This window comes from Scyliorhinus torazame, chromosome 4 (assembly GCF_047496885.1).
Source record: "Scyliorhinus torazame isolate Kashiwa2021f chromosome 4, sScyTor2.1, whole genome shotgun sequence".
Lineage (NCBI taxonomy): Eukaryota > Metazoa > Chordata > Chondrichthyes > Carcharhiniformes > Scyliorhinidae > Scyliorhinus > Scyliorhinus torazame.
The window spans coordinates 69,597,848-69,610,103 of NC_092710.1; the positions used below are offsets into that span (position 1 = coordinate 69,597,848).

The 12,256-nt window shown below is 45.9% G+C and overlaps 1 protein-coding gene across 1 annotated transcript in view; it reads left to right on the top strand.

Moving 5' to 3' along the window:
- Window positions 1–1,375: 1,375 nt before the first annotated feature.
- The window catches only part of LOC140410292 (NACHT, LRR and PYD domains-containing protein 3-like), a 32,333-nt gene continuing 21,452 nt past the window's right edge, over window positions 1,376–12,256 (top strand). The window contains exons 1-2 of the mRNA XM_072498270.1: window positions 1,376–1,463; window positions 8,227–8,661. Of these exons, the coding sequence (XP_072354371.1) occupies window positions 8,241–8,661 (421 nt within the window). The 5' untranslated portion in view covers window positions 1,376–1,463; window positions 8,227–8,240. The remainder of the gene's footprint in view (window positions 1,464–8,226; window positions 8,662–12,256) is intronic.

A 12,256-nucleotide genomic window follows, 5' to 3' on the forward strand; every position in this document is an offset into this window, starting at 1 on the left:
ATTTAATACGTGTGAGAAATAGCGGGCCTCTGTATTACTGCTAAATATGTAGTTTCCAAAGGAAACGTGGATTGCATCGGGAAGGGCATGACAGAAAAATGTAAGTTATCTTGATATTCGAAGAGAGAGAGATGACAATATAAACCTATACGCAAGAAGGAAGAAAAAGAACGGCGGAAACACAACTGAATAATAACACATGCCGAGGCGGCAGAGAGAAATAGTCGGGGAAATCTTGACAAAGTGCAGTGAAAAGTTTATGATAGCAAGTCGACTGGGTGTTTTCCAGGTCTTTTTCGTTTAAGCCAATTACAGTGTTTTCATGCAGACAGATATCACGCCAAATGTTAAGGCCCCGTGAGCTTAATATCAGCAACTGAATACATTGTTGAATCCACAAGCATAGCATCTTGGCGGTCTCAAGAACTAACCTACTTCGATTGTTTTTCGTTAATGGCTTCTAATTTCATGTTCTCCCAGCCACAGCACTCACAAGGATTAAAATGTTAATTGAGATAATGTTCCAATGTAGGCAGATCCTAAACGTACAAGTAACTAAATTGCAGCCTATTGACAGTTCTTTCATGTCCAAGGAAGTTTGATTAACATTAGCATGAGCAAATATTGAACTGCTTTGAATTGCAACATCAAAGGTGGGGAAGGAGTGGCACCCTTTTTATAACTATCCAGTCCTTGAGTAAACGAACTGTGGACTTTGTGCTTCATGAGCACAATGAACAATACTGGACAGATTACATATTTGAAGTTGTAGGCTGATTTCCAAAGAATATACTTCATAGGAAAAAAAACCAGCAGCTCTCTTATCAGATAACATCGAGATACGAAAATCGGCAAACGTACAGAATGGATCTCTTTCGGCTGGAGGAAGGTTTTTTAGTGATGATCCCCAACGTTTGTATATCTATTTCGATTCACTGTACTCCGAGATTGAACAGTGCTTCCCTTTTTAATACATGTTAACCCTGGTATTGTGTATAATATTGTGAATTGTACCGTGAACATTCCTAGCAAACATTGATTTGTGATCGATGGTGGGACACGGTGCACGGAAGTTAACATACTATTGCAGCAGCTGCTATTCCCTTTACCGTGCCTCGTTGGTGGTGAGAGACGAATGTGGCGGTGAGTCGTGGAAGGAATGGTTCCTTTTGAATGCTAGTTCTGTTAATCATAAACAATGCAACTGGTGTGAACTTGGACCAACATTTTGAAAGTCAGCACCCCCTACTTTGATTAATTGTAACCCTTGAACCAACATTGAGCAACTAAAAGTGAACTTCAGCCGATTTATATCCTAGCTCCGCCCCATTTCATTTATAGGATGAATTTCCAAACATCTGATGCAGGTCTGGATCGACAGTCAGAAGCAAAATATACCCATATCGCGGCAGGTTCCATTGCCGTACACGCAACTGACGCAGATACTTGGGCCGCAATAAAAGGTAAGGATGAAAACAATAGAGAAAATAGACAAAAATGTGCTGATTACTGAAGCAGATTTCTAAAATTATTTTTCACGGACCTCGCTGTACATGCACACTGTCCTGATTGGTGCTAAATGCCTATACTTGTTTCAACCCAAACTGTGTTTTAGAATCGTTTGCCGATGCTGTGATAAATCTTTCAGCACGATAGTTGACCAGGAAGGAACTGCATCGCAAACAAATGTCATCCTCCCTCTCTCTTGAGGCAAAATCCCGCCTATGACAGAATTTCAGCTGAGTGAATGTCGAGATCTCACATCTCGCTGAACAAAGAAATGGCGTTTCTCAGCACAGAGAAGCAGCATTGTCTCCAGTCCCGGAAACAGTTTATTATCGACCATCTCGAGTTTAAAAAAATCTATCAACCGACGCTCGCTTAAAACTTCTGGGATGGGATTCTCCGTCGGCTGACGCCAGAATCGGGCAACACGATTGGGTGGAGAATACGCCAAAATCGTGGAGGGCGCAGGTTTCATGCTAAATCGCAATTCTCTGACGCCTTCTCCGTGTGTTCATGGGCGGCCTTCATTTGTGTGGGAGGAGGGTAAACAGGAAATGAAAGTGTTCGACAGTCAAATCCATGCAGCCCACAGAATATGGTTAGATACTGCTGGCATATGGTGCATGGTGGGGAGATGACATACCGCCGGGTGGGATGCGGGGTGCTGCCAGAAGCACAATACTGCCCCTTGGCTGCCCTGAGGATGTCGTGCAGTTTCTTTCTTCAATGTAGGCCAGTCCGAACGATATTGATCGTGGTACTCACCACCATTGCCACCTGCGCCCAGGCATGGCGAACGATGACTAGCAGCCTGTCTCCTGGGCCGTGCTACAGGCTGGGCCTGTCGCTCCGCGGCATCCAGGTGGTTCTGAAGCTCGGCGTCCGTGATGTGTGGAGCCCTGCACCTTGTTGCCATCCTGTTAACTGGGATGGTGTGTGTGGGGAGCGAAGTGTGCATATGCGGCAGTCTCCTGAAGGTCAATGGGCAACCTGGTGAATCCAAACTGTATCTCATGGGAACTGATTGCTTTCCATATGGCGTCAGTGTCCAACCCTTAATGGTTGATCAATTAGTCCAGTTGACGCTAGAGGAAATCCATGACTCCTGCCCCGGTGTCATCGCTTAGGTCTCAGGAATGTAGAATCCAGCCTCTGACCTTCTGCTCTGAGCGTGGGTACGATTCAGTTTTAAGTACCAACCCCGCTGTGCTTGTCAGACTTCTGCCGAAGAGATCTTGTTGGAGGAGACAACAAATAGGCCGTGAAGATAGGCCTGGCGTCGGGATGCTTTACAGAAGTGGCGGTGGCAGTAGCTGTGGCCTGAGGTAGCTTACAGCTGAAGGTACCTCATTAAGAGCAAAGGAAGATAATACGAATGTGGCAGTAGTGCCAATAATTTCAACAGGAGTACTGCATTTAAATGGCAACAACTTATTCCCATACACTCACCAACGAATAGAACGGTTGTGTGTTGCTACTTTTGTTCTCAGTGTTGGGTGATTTGAATCAACAGAGTATATATAATCTGTGTTCGTGTACATGTTGCACATTAATTTTCATAGAATGGAATGGTTCGAACTGATGAATAATATTATAGGCTCATGAATTTATTACTCATCTGCAGTAAAATATAACATTTCCCAAATTAATGCTGAAATTGTGAAATGTCCTTTAAAAAGGAAACTTAAATTGCATTCCTTGCAGCAGTCCGAATGGACTATTCCCGGAAAGCTTCTCTGAAATGTGGAGGATTGAAATGGGATGCCGTTTTTTCAGAAAGGGGCAAGGGATAACCCAGGAAAGTGCAGAGCTGTCAGCTTCACATCAGTCGTGAGAAAACTGCTGGAGGCCATAACACTGGATGAGATAAATATACACGTAGCGAAGAATAAGTTAATACTAGACAGTCAACAAGGCTTTGACAAGGGGCTAAACACGTCGAAAAATTTAATTATGTTCATTGACGAGGGAACACAGGCAGTGGATGAAGGTAGTGTTTCTGGATGTTGTATATTTGACTTTCAGACAGCATTGGATACAATGACACGTGAGAGTTTGGTTAGTAAATTAAAAACGTTTGCGATTGATGGCCCCTTGTCAGCATGGATTAAAAGTTGGCTAAGAGATAGGAAACAGTGGATAGGTATAGATGGACATTTCTCAGACGGGAAACAAGTTGAAAGTCGTGTTCCGCACAGATAATTGCTGGGTCTCCTGCTTTTTCTGATTATATAACTGATTTATAATTGTGTGCTGAGGGTAAAATCTCTACATTTGCAGATGATATTTAGGTAGAGAGAACAATGTGTTGTAAGAACGATGCTGAGCGACTTCAAAGGGACAGTGACAGGTTGGCCAAATGGACAGACACCTTGCAGATGAACTTAAATTTAGCGAAATGTGAAAAAATGCATTTTGGGAGAAGAAACATGGGAAGACAATACAAACTCACTGGTCCAACGTTGAGAGGATTACAAGAGCAGAGGGACCTCGGGGTTCAAGGACAGAAAACACTTAAGGTGTCCAGGCAATTAGAAACAGTTGGTAAGAAGGATGAGAGCATCTCTGGGGTTATAAATAATTCACCTGATTCACCTGAGGGAGGAGCAGCGCTCCGAAAGCTAATGGCATCGAAACAAACCTGTTGGACTTTAACCTGGTGTTGTAAGACTTCGTACTGTTGTAAATAAAGGGAGAGAGTAGAAAAGCAGGGAAGTGATGCACCACCTCTGCAAATCATTTGTCAGACCACATTTGGAGTATTGTGTTTAGTTCTGGGAATCTTATTTAAGGAAGGATGTTAATGGCCTGGAGAGAGTGCAGAGGAGGTTAACAAGAATGATATCAAGAATGAGGAATTTTAGATACAAAGAAATTGGAAAGGTTCTCCTTGGAATAGAGAAGACGAAGAGGCGACCTTATTCAAGTGTTCAACATTCTGAGTAAGTAGCCATGATAAAGACGGAATTTGGGCGGAATTCTCCAACCTACCACACCTGGGGTGCGATTCTCCACTCCCACGCCGATGTGGCCGCGCCGTCGTGAACGCTGTCGAGGTTCACAATGGCGCGGAATGGCCCCAGTCCCGACCGACTCAGGCCCTGACAGTGGGCCAGGATTGGGGCCGCGTCATCTACACGCGCCAGGCCTTGTCGCCCGTGTAAAAGCGGCGGCGCATAGATGACACGGCCGGCGTCGCATAACGGGCGTCATCCGCGCATGCGTGGTTGCCGTCCTCTCTACGTCCGCCCCGCAAGAAGGTGGGGGACGGATCTTGTGGCGCCACGGAAGGCAGGAGATCCTCCTTCAGAGCGGATGGCCCGACGATCGGTGGGCACCGATCGCGGGCCACCCCACATTTCAGGTAAAACCAGGTCCAGGATCCCCCCCTAGCCCCCCCCCCCCACCCGCAGGCCGTCCCCCCCCCGCCCCCCCAGCGTTCACGCACCACTCACGACTGCAGCGACCAGGTGTGGACGGCGCCGGGGGGAACCAGCCGTTTTCCTGGCCGCTGGGCCCATCCGGGCCTCAGAATAGCGAGGGTGCCGGAGAATCGCCATTTTCGGTGTCTCCGGCGATTCTCCGGCCTGCGGCCCGCGAAACTCGACCGGGCCGTTCCCGCCTCTTGGGAGAATCGCGGGAGGGCGTCGGAGCGGAGTCCCCGGAAATTGTGGAGGCCCAGGCGATTCTCCCAACCGGCGTGGGAATGGAGAATCGCGCCCCTGGGGCTGGATTGTCCAATTCTGGGGCTATGTCCCAACGCCGGCGTGGGAATGCTAATTATTTTACGTGAGGAAAACTGCTGCAAAACGGCCAGTGATTCCCAGTTTTGCAGGGGACTAGCATGGCGTCAGCGTAGAGCACCTGGCTCTAGCTGCTGATGCCACCCCCCCCCCCGAGAATTTGCGGGGCCCTGGCTGGACATGCGCACGGCGGTGGCCTGCAGCAACCACCACGTGCTATGTGGTGGCAGCTGCTCGCGGAACCGGACCACAAAATAGTCCCCCCTTCAGCCGGCTCGCGTGCAACGGACAACCACCCCCTCCCACAGTTTCCCCATCTCCAAATAATTTCCGAAGCTGCCCGCGGAGTGGCCCACCCCCGATCTGTGGCGGCTCTGGACTGAGTCCGCAACCGCCATGATGAGTTCTCGATGGGTGAGACCATGAGAGACCCACGCCGTCGGGATCTCGGCCGGCCGCGGGCGGGAGCATCGGTGGGCAGGCCTCAGGCAATGTCCTGATGCTGCCGATACGTGGCGTGGCGTACTCTGTGAGTACTCTGAGGGGGTGGAGCATTGCAACAGTGACCTGCCCGATTTCGTCGGAAATTTGGATTGTCCGGCTGTCAACGAATGCAATTTCGGCATCGGCAACCGGAGAATCCAGTCTCAGATTTCTGGGATGGCACGCCCCCGATTTTCTCCATCTCGTCAGCGAGCCAATGGGGTTTCACATTGTGGGAAGCCCCGAGCCATTAGAAATACCTGTGGTACCGGCGCAACAGAGAATACCGACAGTGGAGAACCCAGCCCATTCTGTTTCCACTAGCTGGTTTCTCAGTGACTAGAGAGTCACACTTCAAGTGCTCAGCAAGGGATCTAGGAGTGAGGTGAGGGGACAAAAGCTGCACTCAGTGAGTTGTTGGAGTTTGGAATGCGATGCCTGGGAGAATGATGTCAGTAGATTTCATATGTGGTTTCAAAAGAGAGCTGGATATATATTTGACAGGAATTAATTTAGAGAGCTAAGGAAATAGGCCTGGCAACTGGAAGTGACTAGGTTGCTCTTTTTTGGAGTCAGTGCAGACACGATAGGCCGAATGGCCCACTTCTGTGCTTCAAATATCAAACTAACTAACCAACAAACCATGTCATGCTGGCCCACTCCTCTGTCAGCCGTGGCACCTCACACAAGACCCAGGAAACCGTTGAATGCAATCACAGGATTGCAATGCTACCTTTTCTCTCACTGAATTTGGGCAGCACGGTAGCACAAGTGGATAGCACTGTGGCTTCACAGCGCCAGGGTCCCTGGTTCGATGCCCAGCTGGGTCACTGTCTGTGTGGAATGTGTACGTTCAACCCATGTCTGCGTGGGATTCCTCCGGGTGCTCCGGTTTCCTCTCACAGTCCAAAGACGTGCAGGTTAGGTGGATTGGCCATGGTAAATTGCTCTTAGTGACCAAAAAAGGTTAGAAGGGGTTATTCGGTCACGGGAATAGGGTGGAAGTGAGGGCTTAAGTGGGGGGTCGGTGCCGAACCGAATGGCCTCCTATTGCACTGTATGTTCTAGGTTCTATGTATTCGCCTTTCGTTAAGCAGTCATCTCCAAATTGCTACATTAGGGAGCCCAAAGGCAGACGCTATGCCGACTTTGCAGAAAACCCCCGTTCAATTTGCAAGCATCACGCCGCCCTCCGAGTTGCTTGCTATATTAATTTAACACCTTGTTCTCATGCTCACATATCTCTCCCTGGCTTGCTGCAATATTGCAGTAAAGCTTGACGCAACCTTAAGTAAGAACAGCTGATCTACTGGTGACGCACTTTGCAACCTTCTGACTCAGCATGTGAACTATGTCCAGAATTAGTTTTCTTGTCTCAAGCTGATCTATATCGTGCTTGCATATTTACCTTTTGTACAGCACTCTGCTTTATTCAGATGGATAGCCCTGATTTTTCTTCTGCTATTAACACCTAATCTGAATCAATGCATTGTTAACTGGTTACTGCCATTTTCACTCTCTCTCTGCCTTCTGTTGTATTGCAGTGTGGCAATTCATTCCGCCCCCGTCCTCTCACCTTTCCATAGTCTCTCCTTTTATGCTCCACATTACACTCCCCAATTTATTTTCCAAAAGCATTTAACCCAGCAGATTTCAACCTGTTTTCTGTTCCAACGCAGAGTTAAATTTCACTTGAAGCGCCCAAACGCTGTTGGTACTTTGCAGCACCTTTTTTTCAATTTCACACCACAAGCATCCGCAGCATTTTCGTTTCCTTATAATGCAGTACATTTAGTCCTGTATGGCTCTTGCTGTGGTTAGGGGGATTTCCTTTCTTCCTTGAATTACATTCGTTTTTGCTTGGCAGACAATGTGTTCTTCTTCCTTTATTTGCCACATTGATGTGACCGTGGTGATAGTGGCTCAATCTGCCTGGTTTTCAGAAGAAGGGTTAATGGATGTATACATGCTTTAATCTAAGACGGTAAGATCTGGATGTCCGAATTATCGAACTGCAACGAAGGGCTGTAAGTGAACTCCAGCTCTTCATCAGTTCTCTGTTTTTTTCCCCTACACGCTAGAAGTGATGAAATTGGTCAATGCAGGATCTACCACCGATGTTACCCACGTGACTCTGTGATTTCAAGTTTTTTCTACAGGACTGTATTGTAAACCACCGGAACAGCTGAATACTATTTCCTTCCATTTGTGCACGCATAGACAATTAATTTATCTTGCACTATAAGCAAAGAGATGATTGAACGTCTCTTTATTTCGAATAATTTAAAAATTCAAAATATATTAATGCTTCATAGCTGCAGTTAAATCCTCCAATATTATGTCTGCGTCCTTTCAAGGAACGGCTAAATAAGAGAGCAGAGGTATGACTCTCTGCTGGGATGACAGGTTTCAGTACAAGGTTACAATAGAACTAAGACGACTGTACCACAGACGCTAATGCATTGGAATGCTAAAATATATTGATTTCAAATAGGTGACATCAAGAAAATGGGAAATTCGGGGAGTAAAAAGTTTGACTTGCAAAGCGTGCGAATTGCCTCGAATAAAGGACCCATGATCATCAGATGCAGTCGTCGGGACAGCAGAGAGGATGCAAACGATCCGACTGCACAGACAGTTGACACGCCAATACATGGTAGTTCCGCAGAGAAAGACATTACTCCACACCCTAGTCTTGTTCAGGCAAGGAAGCCAAATGCTGAACAATTTGGCGAGACACAGGAAGAATCTGAAAATACGAAATGTATCTCACGTGGAACCAACCGATCACTGCGAAATGCGCCAGTTGAAAAAAGTGAAACTGATCCAGACAGTCCGAGTCCACCCACCAGCGGGGAATTGCCTAAACTTTGCCAAGTTAAAAGGAATGAAAACGTGCCAGTGACCGATATCCCTTACAATTTACCAGGTAGGACGACGACTCGTTAGTTATCTGATTAAGTTTTTTTTGCGGAACTTCGGCATTGCTGGCAACCCCACATTTGTTGGTTATTGCTGCATTTACCTTTTGGCCATAATGGATTCATGAGCGAATTCAAACGATGGTTAATTGGGTTGCACTAGGCTGGAGGTCTCCTATAGGTCAGATTTGTAGCGACTGATAGGTTGCAACGAGGAGCAAGTAAGTTGTGAATTTCGTTCATGATTACAGTTACTTGTTTTCAAAATCCGGTTGAGTTAAAGATATCTTGAAATCTGGCACCTTACCTGGCTTTAACTCTGTTTGAATCCTCACAGAAAGACATGTCAGCGGTTCTTAGGTGAATTCTAAAATGATCGAGTGCTTGTGTTCTGAAATTTGAAATATGTCTACTTTCTGTTAGATCTACCTGTTTCCGGTCGGGGAAACTTATCAGCAGACACGTTTACACACTTAACTCCCAAAATATGTGAAAAACATAATAATCACAACCAACTTTAACAATGCTTAATATTACAGACTAGTATCAATGTATCGGAAGATACTTCAGTTCCAGTCATAGTCTTTGGAGACGTAAGTCGTAGTTTGCGTTAAATGTTGCTCAATACATTAATCATTGACGGATAACATTATGTGGAACATATTTGGTAGAACATTGAGCTGGTCTTATGGTCTTCAAATTGCTGGATGTTCCTCTACGCCATCCACAGACACCTTTCAATCACAGTTTAACGTAGGTACCATCGCAGTATTGTCTCACTGACTGCTATCAATTTGGTACAGGCTTAGGTTGAAAGCAAAACGGCAAACCGATCACTACTTGATTAAAGTTGGAGAGTCTTAATACACAGGATGATATCATACCGAATTCTAGGTCTTTCAGGTATAACAATAAAAACAATTATCCCAAACCTTGGCCGAGGAAAACACATAGGTTCCTTCTCTGAACATGAATTCCAGTCACCTTCCTAAACATCCATTCTTAAACAAACCGTGTGTCTCAATCTTCCTGATGCTTTCAAACTGAGGTTGAAACTGCATATCGTGGCATTGATTATTCCAAGACTTCATATCCTCCAACGAAAGTAATTTATCCATAATGCAACAAAGCTTCTTCTGTTCACTCCTTTCTTCTCTCTTACCCCTCATTGAAAATGGGTCCTTCTCAAAAATGTGAAATTCAAATTTTCCTTTTTTTCCAAATGATCTTCCTGCACTCCATTGCTGCCATGTTCTCCACCTCTGATGTTTCCTTTGGAATTAACGTTAACAAGAATGGACACAGAGAGGAAGGGTTACAAAAATGGTTCGCGGGATTAGAAACTTCAGTTATGGGGATAGATTGGAGAGGTTGGAACTATTCCCCTTGGAGACAATAAGGCTGAGAAAAAAATTGATAGTGATGTTTCAAAATCATGATGGGACTGGACAGACTAGATTGGAAGAAACGTTTCCCGTTTATGAAAAGAATAACGGACGAGAGCACACACAGTTAAGATTATTTGCAGAAGAAGCCCAGTAATGTGACAAAATCTTTTCTCAGAAATAGTGGTGCGGGTGTGGAATGTACTGCCTGGAGATATGGTACAGACGGGTTCAATCAAAACATTAAAAAGGGCGTTATATAATCACTTGAACAGTAAACAAAACATGGTGATATATAGGTTAAAGGCAGGGACGTTGCTTGAACCATTTCGTTCGTTTGGAGAGTCCGTGTAGACACAATAGGTCAAATGGAGTCCTTGTTGCACTGTAACAATTCTGGGTTTCTGTGATACCTGAGCATTCTGATGCTGAAATTGTAAGCATAAAAATCGGTCCACTTTCCTCATTAGTCACTGATGGGAAGCACGGTAGTACTTTGCTTAACACAGTTTCTTCTCAGTTCCTGGGTCCCAGGTTCGATTCCCGCTTGTCTCACTGTCTGTGCGGAGTCTGCACGTTCTCCCCGTGTCTCCGTGGCTTTCCTGCGGGTTCTCCGGTTTCCTCCCACATTGCAAAGACGTGCAGGTTTGGTGAATTGGCCATGATAAATTGTCCTTAGTGTCCCAAAAGCTTTGGTGGGATTACTAGGATAGGGTGGAGGGCTTAAGTGGGAGCTTCCTGGTCTCTGCCCGCCGCCATTTTGTTCTTCTTCTCTCGCACCTTCTTCGGGTCCACCACCACCTTTTCTGTCGCCCCGTTTCTAGTAGAAGCCATATACTGATGGGGAGCTATTATTAACTCCTTCCCACACCGGGAAAAGTCAAAAAAGTGCCGTTGGGGGCCCTGAAAAGAGCCCAAAAGTCCATTTTTGCGGGAGCCGCCGAACGTGCGACTTAGCTCCGCATAGCCTCAACCGGAAGTCCTCTAGATAGATAGATAGATAGATGGATAAAAAGAAAGCAAGCAAGAAAGAAAGGTAGATGGACAGAAAGAAGGAAGGATAAAAAGCAAGCAGGAAAGAAAGAAAGCAAGAAAGAAAGAAAGAAAGAAAGAAAAAAGGAAAGAAATAAAAAGATGGGTGGATTTTCATTTTCAAAACTCTAAATATGTTTTATTCGTTCATGCGATGTGTGAGTTGGTGGTTCAGTAGCTGGATGTGGTAGATGTTCTGAGGAAGGATATAGTTCGAGTACATTAGATGGGTCGTTTTTTGTACAGTGTGTGCAGCAGGGTTTCCTGACACAGTTTGTTGACAGGCCAACAAGAGGCGAGGCCACATTGGATTTGGTTTTGGGTAATGAACCAGGCCAGGTGTTGGATTTGGAGGTAGGTGAGCACTTTGGGGACAGTGACCACAATTCTGTGACGTTTACGTTAAGGATGGAAAGGGATAAGTATACACCGCAGGGCAAGAGTTATAGCTGGGGGAAGGGAAATTATGATGCCATTAGACGTGACTTTGGGGCGATAAGGTGGAGAAGTAGGCTGCAAGTGTTGGACACACTGGATAAGTGGAGCTTGTTCAAGGATCAGCTACTGCGTGTTCTTGATAAGTATGTACCGGTCAGGCAGGGAGGAAGGTGCCGAGCGAGGGGACCGTGGTTTACCAAAGAAGTGGAATCTCTTGTTAAGAGGAAGAAGGAGGCCTATGTGAAGATGAGGTTTGAAGTTTCAGTTGGGGCGATGGATAGTTACAAGGTAGCGAGGAAGGATCTAAAGAGAGAGCTAAGACGAGCAAGGAGGGGACATGAGAAGTATTTGGCAGGAAGGATCAAGGAAAACCCAAAAGCTTTCTATAGGTATGTCAGGAATAAGCGAATGACTAGGGACAGAGTAGGACCAGTCAAGGACAGGAATGGGAAGTTGTGTGTAGAGTCTGAAGAGATAGGCGAGATACTAAATGAATATTTTTCGTCAGTTTTCACTCAGGAAAAAGATAATGTTGTGGAGGAGAATGCTGAGCTCCAGGTAAATAGATTAGATGGCATTGAGGTACGTAGGGAAGAGGTGTTGGCAATTCTGGACAGGCTGAAAATAGATAAGTCCCCGGGACCTGATGGGATTTATCCTAGGAGTCTCTGGGAGGCCAGGGAAGAGATTGCTGGACCATTGGCTTTGATTTTTATGTCATCATTGGCTACATGAATAGTGCCAGAGG